This window comes from Pongo abelii, chromosome X (assembly GCF_028885655.2).
Source record: "Pongo abelii isolate AG06213 chromosome X, NHGRI_mPonAbe1-v2.0_pri, whole genome shotgun sequence".
Lineage (NCBI taxonomy): Eukaryota > Metazoa > Chordata > Mammalia > Primates > Hominidae > Pongo > Pongo abelii.
Genome location: NC_072008.2, coordinates 116,548,470 through 116,565,004, shown reverse-complemented (window position 1 = coordinate 116,565,004; position 16,535 = coordinate 116,548,470). Strand labels below are relative to the sequence as shown.

General features: G+C 41.2%; 1 protein-coding gene across 5 annotated transcripts in view; it reads left to right on the top strand.

The window, feature by feature from the left end:
- CHRDL1 (chordin like 1) overlaps positions 1–16,202 on the top strand; it is a 125,802-nt gene extending 109,600 nt beyond the window's left edge. For 3 of the 5 annotated variants that reach the window (XM_024241045.3, XM_024241043.3, XM_024241044.3), the window contains exons 9-12: positions 1,252–1,461; positions 8,425–8,592; positions 10,654–10,743; positions 13,718–16,202. In XM_024241045.3, the coding sequence (XP_024096813.1) occupies positions 1,252–1,461; positions 8,425–8,592; positions 10,654–10,743; positions 13,718–13,848 (599 nt within the window). In that variant the 3' untranslated portion in view covers positions 13,849–16,202. The remainder of the gene's footprint in view (positions 1–1,251; positions 1,462–8,424; positions 8,593–10,653; positions 10,744–13,717) is intronic. The other 2 variants (XM_054544968.2, XM_024241047.3) reach the window with 1 other exon arrangement.
- Positions 16,203–16,535: the final 333 nt, after the last annotated feature.

The following is a 16,535-nucleotide window of genomic DNA, read 5'->3' as shown; positions in this document are numbered from 1 at the left end:
TATAGAACTGAAAATATTAACATTACATTCTACTAGAGATAGAACTCTGCTTTCATGCATTCATTTATTCTCATATATATGTATATATGTATATATGTATATATGTATATATGTGTATATGTATATATGTGTATATGTATATATGTATATGTGTATATATGTATATGTGTATATGTGTATATATGTATATGTGTGTATATGTATATATGTATATATGTATATGTGTATATGTGTATATGTATATACGTATATATGTATATACGTGTATATGTATATATGTATATATGTATATATGTATATATGTGTATATATGTATATATATGTGTATATATGTGTATATATATATGTGTGTGTACATATATATGTGTGTGTGTGGCCAGGCACGGTGGCTCACGCCTGTAATCTGAGCACTTTGGGAGGCCGAGGCGGGCGGATCGCGAGGTCAGGAGATCGAGACCATTCTGGCTGACACAGTGAAACCCCATCTCTACTAAAAATCCAAAAAAAAGTTAGCCGGGCGTGGTGGCGGGCACCTGTAGTCCCAGCTACTCTGGAGGCTGAGGCAGGAGAATGGCGTGAACCTGGGAGGCGGAGCTCGCAGTGAGCTGAGATGGCGCCACTGCCCTCCAGTCTGGGCGACAGAGCGAGACTCCATCTCAAAAAAAATAAAATAAAATAAAATATATATATATATATATAGGCTGGGTGCGGTGGCTCATGCCTGTAATCTCAGCACTTTAGGAGGCTGAGGCAAGTGGATCTCTTGGGTGTCAGAGTTTGAGACCAGCCTGGGCAACATAGGGAGACCCCATCTCTACAAAAATTTAAAAAAAAAAAAAGCATGGCATGGTGGTGCATGGTAGTCCCAGCTACTCGGGTGGCTGAGGTAGAAGGATTGCCTGAGCCCTGAAAGTCAAGGCTACAGTGAGCCATAATCACACCACTGCAGCCTGGGTGACAGAGCAAGATCCGGTCTCAAAAATATATATATATTTATGGACTGCCTACTATGTCTGAGGCCATTTATAAGCATCTAGAAGCTGCTGCTGAAGAATCTGGAAAAGCTGCTGAGAGTAGAATATGGCCCAAGCTGTTTTTTGGTCACAGATACTACTCGGTAAACATAGCCCCATGGCTATGACAGGAACAAAGGATGCTTGATATGTTAAGTAGTTCAGGGCTTGGGTTCTGAATATAGGGTTCCATTTTAGCTCTTTAGCTTTTAATTGCTAATTCTGCATTCTCTTTCAGTGTGTGTTTCCAATGGAAAGACCTATTCTCATGGCGAGTCCTGGCACCCAAACCTCCGGGCATTTGGCATTGTGGAGTGTGTGCTATGTACTTGTAATGTCACCAAGCAAGAGTGTAAGAAAATCCACTGCCCCAATCGATACCCCTGCAAGTATCCTCAAAAAATAGATGGAAAGTGCTGCAAGGTGTGTCCAGGTAAAAAAGCAAAAGGTGCGTTGGTTGGAGGCCCTGCCTTTGGTTGACTGAGATTCCCACATAGTCTTTCTAAACTTTCTTTGGGCATCAGAAACATAACCTTTCATATAATTGTAATGGTAATATTTCTAATAATAATGAATTTCATTCTCTCCTCTCTTGAAAGACTGAAAAGGCAGTTGCTTGGAAGAAATTTACTACCCAGAAATATGCTTGTGTCTACCACACCTCTCATGTATCCCTGAGGGTTGAACTTACCTATGCTTTTCTAAATAGAGAATTTAGGCTATCATGATGATAAGGAAGAACAGTAGCAGCTTTCATTTATATCACTATTAAACCCATCAAAGTACAATCACATCCACTGCCCTTTTAAGACAGGACGAGAGGCAGGTGAGTTATAGTGGAAGGAGACTAGGTTCTGATCCAAGCCTAAGATGTTGAGTGACCTTGGAAATGTGCCATATCCATTCTGAGCCTCATCAGCCTTATCTGTACAATTGAAAGTTTAGAAAAATTATCTCTAAGCTCCCTTCTAACACTATAATCCTATAATTATATGATTATTTATCTTTTAAAGATAAGAAAATTGAAGTACAAAAGTCAAATGACTTGCCCAGATTCATTCAGCTAATCAATCATAAAACCAAGGCCTGTAACCCAAGTCACTTCCAGCCCATCGTTTTTTCTATGCCAGTAGAAAATATTGACTGATAAAAAAGACAAGTTAATTATTTAAATGGTAGTTTTTAAAACATGAGCTAAATAAAAATATAGTCCCTAATATTGGGGTTGACAGAATATAGGATGGGTAATCAAGCATTCTATGTCTGTCTTGCCACAGGTTTCCTGTGTGATCTATATAACAAGTCACTTCACCCCTCTGAGCTTCAGTTTCCTTCTTTGCAGAATGAGAGGGTTAGAGTAGATTTTTTGGGGGGCCCTTACAGCTCCAACATTCTAAGAGTCAATGATTTAGTCAATCCCAGGCACATGAATTTATCATTTCTTATGCTTTCTGCAAAGCATTTTTATGAACACAGACGAAAATTCAAACATTTTAAAAAGTAGGTAGAGAGCTAACTTATATACTTCTTCAACTTAGTTCCTCATGACTAGTAGGCAAACATGCCCTGAATCAATGTATATTTATTGAGCGTTTTCCTGCAGGCCAGTGGTACTCAAACTTGTCTGAACATTGGAACCCCTTGGAGAGCTTCTACATATACCTGTGTCCCATCCCCAGAGACTATAATTTAATTGATTTGAGGTGTGGCCTGGGCTGTGGCATTTTTAAAAGATCCCCAGGTGAACATTATGTGCAGAAAAGTTGGAGAACTACTGCTGTAGGTCCAGGATTATTTATGGTCTTGCTACTCAAAGTGTGGTTTATGGACTGGCAACAGCTAGGAGCTGGTTAAAAATGTTGACTCTCAGGCCCCCACTCAAGACTTACTGCATCATAATCTGCATTTTAACAAGAACCTCAGATGATTCTAATGCACATTACAGCTTGAGAAGCACTGACTTATGACACAAAATCTTCCTCAATGTAACAACCCCCATCTTCCAGAGTGCACAGAGGGCAGGGTGTGGACAGGAAGGACAGGAGCTATTTGATAAGGTGTAGAGAACTGGGGCATTGAAATTTATGAGAAAATGTATTTATTACGAATATGGAGAGAACACATTCTTTTTATATTTTTTTTTATTTTTTATTTTTTTGAGACAGAGTCTAGCTCTGTCGCCCAGGCTGGAGTACAGTGGCACGATCTCGGCTCACTGCAACCTTGCAACCTCCACCTCCCGATTCAAGTTATTCTCCCACCTCAGCCTCCCGAGTAGCTGGGACTATAGGCACGCACCACCACACCCAGCTATTCAAACTCCTGAGCTCAAGTGACCCACTCACCTCAGCCTCCCAAAGTGTTGGGATTACAAGCGTGAGCCACTGCATCCGGCCAATGGAGAGAGCACATTCTAAGGATGATATGGACATCCGGGCCACCCAGCAATGATGACCTATTATGACTTCCAAGTCTGTGGTCTCACTGGATCCTCAAACCTTTTAGTGTCACATAGTGGTAGTTTCATGAACACAATTTTCTCTTCTGTCAGGAGTCCAACACTTAATAGTTTAAAAAGTAATGCAACAAGATAATTTCAGACAAAAAGTAATATTTACGCAAATTACCCATGATAACATAAACTCTCTCATTGTATAATATTCCAATTTGAATCTCAGGCCTTCAGACCAAGTCTTATTTCATTGTGTGCTTAAAATTTTATTGATGCAGGTGATTCAATTAAAAAGTGAAATAATCAAAAAGTTGTGAGAACAAGACAAACAACAGTCATTGCTTTTAAAACAATTGTCCTCACAGGTTGGTAATGTTTATTAAAACATTTGGTGGCCGGGTGCAGTGACTCACACCTGTAATACCGGCATTTTGGGTGGCCAAGGCAGGAAGATCTCTTGAGCCCAGGAGTTTGAGACCAGCCTGGGCAGTGTGGTGAGACCTCCATCTCTACAAAAATAAAAGAAAATTAGCCAGGTATGGTGGCATGTACCTGTAGTCCCAGCTACTTGGGAGGCTGAGGGCTGAGGTGAGAGGATCATTGCCTGGGAGCAATGGCTACAGCGAGCCATGATCACACCACTACTCTCCAGCCTGGGCAACAGAGCAAGAGCCTATCTCAAAAAAAAAAAAAAAAAAAAAACAATTGGCTAAAAAATTCCACTTCTAGGAATCCTAAGAAAGTAACCAGAGACATACACAAAGATATACAAATAAGAATTTTTGTTGCAATGCTGTTTACAATACTGAAAAATTGGAAATAATCTGAAAGTTCACAAATATGGGAATTATTAAATAAATTATGGTGTATCTGTACTGTGGAATATTAATATAGCCATTAAAACTCATTATAGACCAAGATTGAATGGCTGAGAAAGATGTTTGCAATGTATTTGTTAAGTAAAAATAGCAAGCTAAAAAACAATATGTATATTATGATCCAACTTTTTGTGTTAAAAAAGAAAGCGTTGACCAGGTGCGGTGGCCCATGCTTGTAATCCCAGCACTTTGGGAGTCCAAGGCGGACAGATTGCTTGGGCCCAGGAGTTCAAGACCAGCCTGGACAACATGGCAAAACCACATCTCTACCAAAAATACAAAAATTAGCCAGGTGTGGTGGCATGTGCCCATAGTCCCAACTATTCCTACTTGGGAGGCTGAGGTGGGAGGATGGGTTGAGCCCGGGAGGTGGAGGTTGCAGTGAGCCAAGATCGCGCCATTGCACTCCAGCCTGGGCAACAGCCAGACCCTGTCTCAAAAAAAGAAAGAAAGAAAGTGTTTATATATGCTAAGACAAAAAAAAAAAGAAACAAAAAGACTGGAGGAGCATACGGCAAAATGTTAACAGTGACCATTTTTAGTTGACTGAATTATGGGTAACTCTTATTTTCTTTTTAATTTATTTGTATTTTCCAAATTTTCAATAGTAAATATGTGTTACTTTTGTGTTTAGAAAACATAATAAAATTTATCATGTAAAAAACTGCCCTCCAGTATCCCAGTTGGCAATATATTGAAGTCTGAATGATTAAACCGATTTTTCTGGAAGAGCTGCTTTTCCCACTTTCCCATTCTGCTCAAGTTTGTGGAGATAGACGATTGATTGGGCAACATGGAAGAAGAGAATTTCTGTCTCATTCTGTGTATCTGCCTCTCAGTGAGCCAGACGTGGGTGTCAGCATGTTGAATCACTCCCTAGTCACATTGCCTGAGAGTCAATAGCCACATAGCCAAGGGCACCTGCTCCAGGTACTCTGCAATTGCAGAGCATCAGGAGGCATGCACTTGCTCATGCATTCAATCTGGAAATTTGTTTTAAGTACCTACTGTGTGCAAGACATGGTTACATGCACTGAGGATAGAGATGTGAACAAGACAAAGGCTACTTGCCAGCATGGTCTTCACATTCTAGCAGAAAAGAAAGACAGTGAACCCAAATCAATAAGGTAATTTTAGATTGTGATGAGTGCTGTGAAGAAAAACCAAACAGGATCAAGAGAGAGTGAATGGGGCAGGAAGCACTTTTAAAGGAGTGGTCAGGGAAGGCTTCTCTAAAGATATTTGAATAGAGTCCTGAATGACGTGAAGGGGTGAGAAATGGGATGATCATGACATTACTGGCCTCTTAAAAAATGACATATGACACAGAAGAAAAGGAACAAGGCAGTGAGGAGAGAAGTAGATGGAAGGAAGAAAGAATGGTAAATTCAGTTATGTTGAAAAGGGAAAAGAGATAAATAAAATTCACTGATAATCCAGCCAAAAGTTTCATTGTAACAAGTGATTGCAGGCTCCTACAATAACAAACTAGGACCAGTATTAAAGATGTGAGTTTCGTCTCTCTCTTCCCTTTGCTTTGGTAGAGGCTGACCTTGCCTTGCATATCAATGGCCACCTACAGGGTTGGGTAAGATGTCCACTTCCTGAAGGTTCCCCAACTCACTTCTCACACTGTCGTGCCAAACTCCTATTAACCTCAGTAGGGAAGGCACCAGGTTTAAGAGGCCGAAGAAAAGATCCAGAGCCAGCAAACAAGACATGGGGTTTTATTAGGGGCTGACATACAGGGGAGAGAGTCCAGTGGAGGTGGGCTGGACAGGAGAACTACCTTACATATAGAAACAGTCCAGTGACAGCGGGTTGGGCAGGAAAACTGCAACCGCTTGCAAACAGCACGCAGTTTATATAGCATTTTCACTGAACACTCTCCCCTTAACGACCTGGCAACCTTCATCTAACTCAAAACTCAAGGCCCCTATCCCCTGTGCAGCCCCAGGGATGAGCCTGGGGTTCAGATGGTCCTCACAGACAAGGAAATAATCTCCCAGTTGGCCACGCCTGGATTCCCAAGCTTGGAACACACATTCAGATGCATCTGCCATACAGGGTCATTCTAAGGGTACACTTAAGTTATTGCTATCATGAGCATTTACCGTACATACAACCACAATACCATCCCAATACCTCGAATTTCCATAATTACATACTTTTTTTAGGTTATGGCATTAAAAGTCCCTATTAAGACTTAAAAGTTTTCCCAGCTGGAATAATACCTCTCCTTCATTACCACTTCCGCAAGGAATTCTGGAAGGCTCAGGATGGGAACATTCTCTTGGGCTGTGGAAATGGCCAGAAATGACTTCAAGCACATTGTCTTCCCCAAAAGAAAATGAGAGTAGGTGAACTATAGTGATCAGAAAGCACCTTGAAGTGCAGAGTGTGAAAAACGGCGGATGTTGCTAAGTAGGTAGTTCTAAAGACAAACTTTGCTTTTCTTAGCATTTTCAAGTACCAGCCAGAGTTAAGTCAATAATGAGTTTTGTTGTTTGTAGATCCCTTCGGTCAAGTAAATTAAGCTCTTGGAGGGAAGGAGGTAGTGGTGTAAGATGACTCTTCAGGCTACTGGAAGAACTTTTAGCATATTGCAGGTACTGCCAGTGCCATCATGGATTTCATGTCAGCTATAGCTGTAGCCAATATTAGGCTGGTGAGCAAAGTTTCAGAAATGAATTTGGCTGTCATTCTAAAGGTGATAATTGAATACATAGAAGTCTCTGTACACTCAGTGACCTCTTCCCTCTCTCCAACCCATTTAAAAAGTGCTAGCACATAGCCCTTAATTACCTAACATATCACCAAAAAGACTGGCCCACCAAGTAAATAAATAGCTAAAAATAAGGACAAAAGGAGGAAAACAAAAAGTTTGATTCCACAATAATCCACAAATTGAGTAATCCAGTCTGGAATCAAGAGAAGGCTATGGTTTTGTCCTTACAATGCCAAATGGTGGTGGGGGTGGGAAAGCTAATCAGGTTACCAAGAGACATACAATAGCAATTTGATTACAACTTCTAGTCCAAATGTGTCTGATTGGCTAACAGTGAGTCTCCCTAATTAGAGTCACAGATCCAAAGCACTCAACACTCAGTGGTTTCATCCTCAACAATTCAGATAGTCTTACAGATGGCTTCTGTTGTTCTGATTTGAGTGTACGCTTTAAGTACGCAGCTCAAGAGAGTACTGATTACAAGGCCAGCAAGCAAACTTAACTCACTGATAACCAACAAGAAGAAACTTTTTAAAACAGGGGACTGAGGAAAGAGGAGGGAGGGTGGAGTGAAATGGAGAGTATTATGGGGTTGGTGCCTTTATGCCTGCAAGCTGAAATTCAACAGTTTAGTTTACGCATTAAATGATCCATAGTTGAGGAACTTGACCAATTTTTTGTGTCTCCCAACCATTCATTTGGCATAGCATACATATGACTAATCTGACATCTAGATTTTGGCACCGGTGCTGATCCGGTATTATTGTTCCCCTTACAAACAAATCAAAGAGCATTCAGAAATGTCAAGCCAATTTGGATAGATCCTTTGGGCAAGTATATGCACATAAATGAGTGTCATGAATGTTTTCTAAGTATACCGAAATGATGTCAGGGATGTTAACCAAGGCCCTTTTTCAGCCCATTCCCTGGGCCTCTCCTGGCAACACTGAGCTGGACAGAGCATGATCCTGACCCTGTATGGAAATTCCTCTATTCCCTTAAGTGCCTAGGAGATTTGTACCTGGCTACATTTTTCCTCATGAAAGTCCACTTCTCAGTGACAGTAGTAGGGGTCCAGTGTTCCAAAGAACTATGGATTCTGTCAACACATGGACTTCAATCAAAGTTACGTGCCCCTTTGTGATTTGTGGCTTAATCTGTGGCTTGTTGCAGTGGCAGCCTAAGCTGGGCTAATGAAGTATGGGTGGAATTTCTGTCTCTCGAAGAATGTTCTTGTTAATTGTCCACTTTTGATAAGTGTGAGATGTTATGAACAATGGGATACATAAATGCAGAAGTTCACTTCTAGCTTTAGAAAACCATGACAAAATTCTACTTGCTTCCTGATTCCAGAAGAACTTCCAGGCCAAAGCTTTGACAATAAAGGCTACTTCTGCGGGGAAGAAACGATGCCTGTGTATGAGTCTGTATTCATGGAGGATGGGGAGACAACCAGAAAAATAGCACTGGAGACTGAGAGACCACCTCAGGTAGAGGTCCACGTTTGGACTATTCGAAAGGGTGAGCAAGACAACATTAATTTCTCATCTTTGTAAGGGGGCACAGAAAAGGATGAAAGGACTCACTTTAATTTTGCTTCAACCTGTTTCCTCATTTGGATTAAAAGTTCTTTTTGATTGCTTAGAAACTGACACATCTAACACTATTGTCATTATGGCCTTTCAAATTTAACGATGGCCTGTGCTAAAGATCAAGTATTGACCCTTGGGTTTCCAAAGCTGTCTTTTTCACACCACCAAAAGCTGGAGAAGCGGTTCTCAACCCTGGCTGCCCATCAGAATCATCAGGGAGAGTTTTGGTTTCCTTTAAATACCAAATATCTGGGCCCTACCCCCAGAGATTCTGATTAGTTGGTCTGGAGTGGGGCGTGGGCATCAGTGTTTGTTCATAATGCTTCTCAGGTGATTGTAATGTGTAGCTAGGATTACAAACTCTCAAACTGTAGTCTGTCATTCTTTCCAGAATAAAGCTCAACAACCATGAAAACCCATTCATTCAGGGCAAAGCTAAGTCCTTAATATCGCGATGTGTATTCTGGGGTAAAACAAATTTAAAACATCATCCCTGCCCTCAAGTAGGTTATAGTCTTACTGGAGAAACCCCAGTCACAATGTTCAATTCCTTTTCTGATTACTCACAGTGACTACCACAGCAAGCCACATTCTGTTGATTGTGATCCTACAGCTCTTCTAACTTTTTGTAGGCTCAAGACTAGTGCTGATTTAGTGTGGTCAAGGTTCCTCACAATCCAAGTGGATAAGTGAGATTTCAGCTGGAAAATATACACATCTTTTTGCTACTGCCTCTCACATAAGGCTCAAGAGTACTCGAACTTCTTTATGCTTCACCATTACACAGGGAGCTGGTTTTAAATGCAGATACCTGGCCCCATCCCAGAGATAGGAATTCAGCAGACCTTGGGTAGAGTCCAAACATTTGCGTGTTTAACAAATAGCCAGATGATTCTAATGCAGGTGGCACTTGGACCATGCTTTGAAAAAGACTGCTCAGTATTTATGAGGATTTTTTCTCTCCCTTTAGACAACAGCCTTTATCTAAAGAATGCATTTCTCCCTGCCCCTTAAAAAAAGATGCTTGAACATGTATATGTTCACTCATGCTTATTTTTGGTCTATGCCTTGGAGTGTTGATTTGCCATCTTTAACTCCCTAGCTCATCCATAACAGGACACCTAGGACTAGGCACTGGTTTGTTGCATTTCCCCAGCAGTGGGCCCACTATTCGTCATCCCACATCTTTCACCTCTCAGAGGTGTGCAGATGAATTTCAACTTGCTAATGTAGCATCTAAATATCCTCTTGTTCACAGTGCTGGGTTATCAAGGTCTATGCTTGGTGGACACAGAAAAAGAGGCTTAATCTACTTCGCCCATTTAAGTGGGCTGGTAATATGTTGCTCCTTAAGTATAAGGCAGTTGTCAGTTGTCTACCTGTTATTGTGATAAAAGCTATTCAGGCAAGGTTGAGACTGTGGAGGGCACTCTATTTTAACTCTCCCCATTTATGAATAAGGAAGGCTAAAGGATCTGTGAATATTTCCCAAAGGAAAATATGCTTTTCAGTGAGTTCAAGAACAAGAGTGGCTTCTCCATTTACAAAACCAACCTGCCTGCAATCCCACTGCAGGCTCTCAGTGCTTATCCAGGAGGGCAGCCCAGCGATTTGGCATGGACGCAGTCTATCCAGGTTGGGGGCAAGGGTAGAATTTCTAATACTGCCTTTGGCTGCAGAAGCTCCAATAAGCACTTATGCTAGATTCCATGTGGCTTTCCCTAGGAGAGAGTCCCATGGTCAGCAGCACTATCTCCCTTATCTCCATCCACTGGAGAAGCCGAGGGGAAGCCAGTAAGCCAAGGAAACAAATGGAGTCAGTTATAACCCTTGAGCCATCCAAGTTCCTGGTTAAGCACATTACACAGCCCAACTCGATACTCTTAAGCCCTAGTAATGAAATGATATGCAGAGCCTGAGCAGAAAAAAAGGAGTTGATGGTTCCAGATTGAGTGCCTGACCACTTGCTCCACTTTTTGCTTGGCCCTAGGCATTCTCCAGCACTTCCATATTGAGAAGATCTCCAAGAGGATGTTTGAGGAGCTTCCTCACTTCAAGCTGGTGACCAGAACAACCCTGAGTAAGTAGTACTTCTCTTGACTGCTCCCTGAAAAACACATTCAGTTTTCAATTTAGCATAGCCACAGCTAAAGTCCCTCCGCAATCTCAGTGAACATTAGCACTGCTCAGTATCAACACTAAAGGATGTTCTGTCTCTCTTCTGGGTGACTTAGCAGTGAATGGGGTGTCTGAATGTAATCTGAAAAGCTTGGACATGGTGAATACAAACCCAGATGTAGTCTGAGCATAGGATACCTGAGGTCAAGGCTTCCTGAATGTCTTTAATGAAACTGCTAAGCAGAGTCTCAAGAGGGTTGAAGAAAGCTCATAAGATTCCAGGTCTGGTATATTTATGGAGACTTCACATCTGGAAGGGTGTGTCCTCTGGTGGTAGGTATGAGAGGCAAAGAGAAATTAAAGGCATATCAATTCCTGTGTTGTATGGAAGCACTTTTACTCCTTGGGAACTGCCCCTGGGTGGTCATGTTTCCTTAAAAGCATTCAGGCACTCAGAAACACTTGCAGCTCTCCCACTTTCCACACTAGATGGAGCCTAGGGACTAAGATACTTCTAGGCATTGGGGGCGGGTGCTGAGCACTTCTAATGGGATAAAAGGCACACAGTTTCTATCCACAGGGAATTATAATGGATGAGACAGAACAAGAAAATGCCTTCAGTATGAATTAGTATAGTTCTGAGGAGTTAAATATCAAAGTGCTCAGGGGACTCTGCAAAGAACAACGAGATGAGAGCCAGATGGGCTTAGTCGGGGAAGGCTTCGGGGAGGAGGTGTGTTTTGAAAGAGAAGGGTATGACTGGGCAATGGGTCAGGAAATCAGTCCAGGAAAAGGGTGCAGCCTAAGAGAAGACTCAGACAGGAGCAAACAGGAAATGTGGGTAGGGGAGAGAAGTGATCACAAAGGCCACAGAAGGTGCACTAAAAGATTAGAAGATTTGGAGGTAGAAAGTAGTCATAGGGCCTGAAAAAAAGCCAGTAAAATGTCCAGATGTAAGGCAAGTAGCATCTGTAGTTGCTGCAAATAGCATAGAGATATCAACATGGTGCTTTGGAAAGATGTCTTTCAGCTATCAGATGCATCTATTACGTTAAGCACACACTTTGACGAAGCCAGATTATGAAGTGCCCAATTTATCATGCTAGGACATTGGACTTGATCTCCAGGCCAGAGAATGCCAGTGGAGGTTTTTAAGCAAGTGAATGGTACATTCAGATCTGCTTTATTTATTTATTTATTTTTTAATTTTTTTAGAAAGAGGTCCTCGCTGCGTGGAGTGAAAGGTGGACCTTTATTAAGAGAAGTGGGATAGTCTGAATTAGGAACTAATTATACTATATTAAATCAATGAGACAGGGGAGGAGAGGTCACTGTGAGAAACATTTCTGAGGTTAAATCAACAAGATCAGCATCAAAGAGAGAAACGAGTTTGGAATGGGTCCGATATTAATAACTTGACTGGGTGAATAGTAACACCATTCACCAACAGGAAAACTGTGAAGAATAAGCAGGTATTGGTGAAAAAGAGTTTCACTTGGAACATGTTTAGATTAATATGCTTAAGAGCCATCTGAGCAGAGTTATCCAATAGGCAGCTAGAAAAGGAGCCAAGGCAGTCAGTTGCTTGTCTTTGGCAGGACTAATAGAAAATAACAGGACAGCATGAGAATTTGAATGGAAAAGTTGGGAGTCCTTACATGTAAGAAAGGAGGCAGAGTGTAAGATCCTAGGATCAATGATGGGACTTCTGAAGTTACATGTTTTAGTTCATACTGTGAACAAGGCATTGTTCTAGGTTCCAGGGGACTTAAAAGATGATTTAGATATACTCTGTGCCCATGACAGGATTTGGGGTATATAATGGAGTAGAAGGTATGTGCCTCAAACTGTGCGTAGCTGAAAGAAGTTGGTATGATCCTACAGGGTCACCTAGGAGCAAAGAAGAACAAACCCAACTCCTTTATATAATGTGCCTAGCAGAGCCCAGCACATTATAGGGCTTCAGTAATAGCTGGTTCCTTGCCCAAATCCTCTTCTCGTTTTTTGTTTTTCCTTCTATCTTCCCATTGAGTCATAGAGAATGGGGAAAAGGGAGAAATCCAGGGGAGAAAGGAGCAGAGAAATCAGGCCCATAGGGAAGGTGGGTCATTATTCTCATGTGGCTAAGCAAAATAAAAGAAGTTCAAGACAGGTTTGGGCTTAAGAGGAGTTGGCTTAACTTGGACTAGGAGTTCTCCAGGTTGCAGTGCCATGAGCACAGGAATAAAAAGAAGACAAAACACAGTATCTAGGGTGGGCAGAGACAACAGGGGATGGAAGGGCTACAGCCAAGTTTACTCTGAGTGGAAAGGGATTCCATGGGGTATATGAGAATGGATGAGGAACCATGGGAAGGGATTTAGGGTGCTAAGGGGGTATAAGGACCGCATGTGGACATAGGAGAAAGCAACGTTGAGAAATTTTTAACAAAAGATATCAGGAATAGAGGAAAGAGTGATACATAATCAAATAGTAATCAAGTAACCCAAACCAATATTTGGGGACCCTAAGGGTAAGCAAAACCCCAGTAATACAGTAGGTGCTGTTTTCCAAAGTGCCTTTTTGACCTGGTGCCAAGTAAGCTGCCTAAATAGCTAACAAGCAGATATTGAAGCATTTTGTAAATGCTAAACATACTGTAAAAATTCCAAGAATAACACTTAGGTTTTGCTCTTGAGGAGGGGCAGTTCTATATTATTCTTGGGATTCTTACAAATGCTATGTGTTGAAATGAAAACTTCATTTCCCATTTTCCATATCTGCCACTAGAAAAGTGTTTTGGGGCCATTTTTTGAAACCAACTGATATTTGTTTTCCAAAGTCCCTGGTAGGTCCATGAGTAAGTGGGTAAGCATGGGGTATATTGGTTCTATTCCTAATTTGCTCTGCTCTCCTCTTACACACTCCTGGCCACTTTGTGTTTGTTTGCCTTTTAGGCCAGTGGAAGATCTTCACCGAAGGAGAAGCTCAGATCAGCCAGATGTGTTCAAGTCGTGTGTGCAGAACAGAGCTTGAAGATTTAGTCAAGGTTTTGTACCTGGAGAGATCTGAAAAGGGCCACTGTTAGGCAAGACAGACAGTATTGGATAGGGTAAAGCAAGAAAACTCAAGCTGCAGCTGGACTGCAGGCTTATTTTGCTTAAGTCAACAGTGCCCTAAAACTCCAAACTCAAATGCAGTCAATTATTCACGCCATGCACAGCATAATTTGCTCCTTTGTGTGGAGTGGTGTGTCAGCCCTTGAACATCTCCTCCAAAGAGACTAGAAGAGTCTTAAATTATGTGTGGGAGGAAGAGGGATAGAACATCACAACACTGCTCTAGTTTCTTGGAGAATCACATTTCTTTACAGGTTAAAGACAAACAAGACCCCAGGGTTTTTATCTAGAAAGTTATTCAAGTGAAAGAAAGAGAAGGAAATTGCTTAGTAGGAGTTGTGCAGTATAGAACAATTATTTGTATGAAATTATACCTTTGAATTTTAGAATGTCATGTGTTCTTTTAAAAAAATTAGCTCTCCATCCTCCCTCCTCACTCCCTCACTCCCTTCTTCTTTCTCTCTCTCTGTCCCTCTCTCACAGACACACACACACACACACAAACACACACGTCCACACTCACATTAAATTAAAGCTTTATTTGAAGCAAAGCTAGCCAAGACTCTATGTTACTTTTCACTTGACTGGATCCCAAGTAGCTTGGAAGTTTTTGTGCCCAGGAGAGTAAATAACTGTGAACAAGAGGCTCTGCCCTTAGGTCTTTGTGGCTGTTTAAGTCACCAACTATAGAGGCAGGGTAAAGAATAAAAACACTATTTCATGGCCTCATTCATTCACTTAGAAGTGGTAAATAATTTTTCCCTAATGATACCACTTTTCTTTTCCCCCTGTACCTATGGGGCTTCCAGAAAGAAGTTAAATTGAGTAAAATGATCAGAAACTGAATCCATGTAAGACAAAATAATTGTTGAAGAAAGAAGTTGATAGAATTCAAAAAGGCCATCTTTTTGCTTTCACATCAATAAAATTTACCAAGTAATAGATCAGTACTCACTAATATTTTTGAGACCATAGTTGTCTGGTCAGAAAAATTATATTAAATTAGTAAATTCTAGAAGCTCTTTAAAAGGGAAGTTTTCCTTCTTCTCCAATTACAGGAGTTGATTTTTACTTTGCAAAGTGGCTCGGTCCTCATGAGCATCTGCATGTTGACTCTTCAGTTAAGAAAATTGTTGTTCATTTAGGGAGCTGGATATTCTGATAAAGATCTTTATCCTAAACCTTCCTACTATCCTTGCCTTATTCATCAAGCAGGTATTTTAGTCAAGAATTCCAGAGAATGCTGCTCCTAAAATGTCTACTTGCAGCCCAGTACCAGAGCATAAATTAGCCATTCTGGGGTCTGGCTTTAGAAATCATCTTTGTGGGAAGACCTAATTCTTCACAGCAAGGATCTCAGGCATGCCTTATAGATTTGTTCCCTCTGAGGGGCAGGAATGAACTGTAGAAATGTTTTAAGGACCCAGAAACCCTATATGTCTCATTCCATGACTATAGGTGAGAGAATTCTTTCCTAAGAGGATTTGACACCAATAGGGGAAAATGTAAAATGTTCAGTCTTTATGACAACCTGGCATAAAGGAGTCAATTGTTATAAAAAAGACACAAGGGCCTTATGGCCAGGGCTTCTTGGGACAAGACTCTCACCAGCTCATCACACACATTCTCCTTGGAAGAGAGAAGCAGTACATCCCGGTTGAAAGGTCACAAAGCATTAGTGTGTGTGTGTGTGTGTGTGTGTGTGTGTATGTGTGTGTGTGGTAAAGGGGGGAAGGTGTTATGCAGCTGCTCCCTCCGTCCCAGAGGTGGCAGTGATTCCATAATGTGGAGACTAGTAACTAGATCCTGAGGCAAAGAGGTGTTTCTCCTTCTGGATGATTCATCCCAAAGCCTTCCCACCCAGGTGTTCTCTGAAAGCTTAGCCTTAAGAGAACACGCGGAGAGTTTCCCTAGATATACTCCTGCCTCCAGGTGCTGGGACACACCTTTGCAAAATGCTGTGGGAAGCAGGAGCTGGGGAGCTGTGTTAAGTCAAAGTAGAAACCCTCCAGTGTTTGGTGTTGTGTAGAGAATAGGACATAGGGTAAAGAGGCCAAGCTGCCTGTAGTTAGTAGAGAAGAATGGATGTGGTTCTTCTTGTGTATTTATTTGTATCATAAACACTTGGAACAACAAAGACCATAAGCATCATTTAGCAGTTGTAGCCATTTTCTAGTTAACTCATGTAAACAAGTAAGAGTAACGTAACAGTATTACCCTTTCACTGTTCTCACAGGACATGTACCTAATTATGGTACTTATTTATGTAGTCACTGTATTTCTGGATTTTTAAATTAATAAAAAAGTTAATTTTGAAAAATCATCTGTAGTCTTGTTGCATAAGTAATTGACTCTCCGGTCATTGCTGACCTTGGACAGGGTAACAAGTCATGGATGGGTGCGGTGGTTTCACAATCACCTCGACATTCTTATACTATAGCATGGTGGTTAAGAGTGTGAACTTCGCAGTCAGACTATTTAGATTTTTAAGCCCAGCTCTGTACTTACCAGCTGTATTTGTCAGTCTCCCCAACTATAAAATGGAATAATAGTGGTATTATTTCCCTTTTCCTGCAATCTTGCAGTGAGTTTTAATTTGGTCATTGCATATAAAGTGATTAGAATAGTGTCTGGTGCATAGTGAGTATTCATTTAT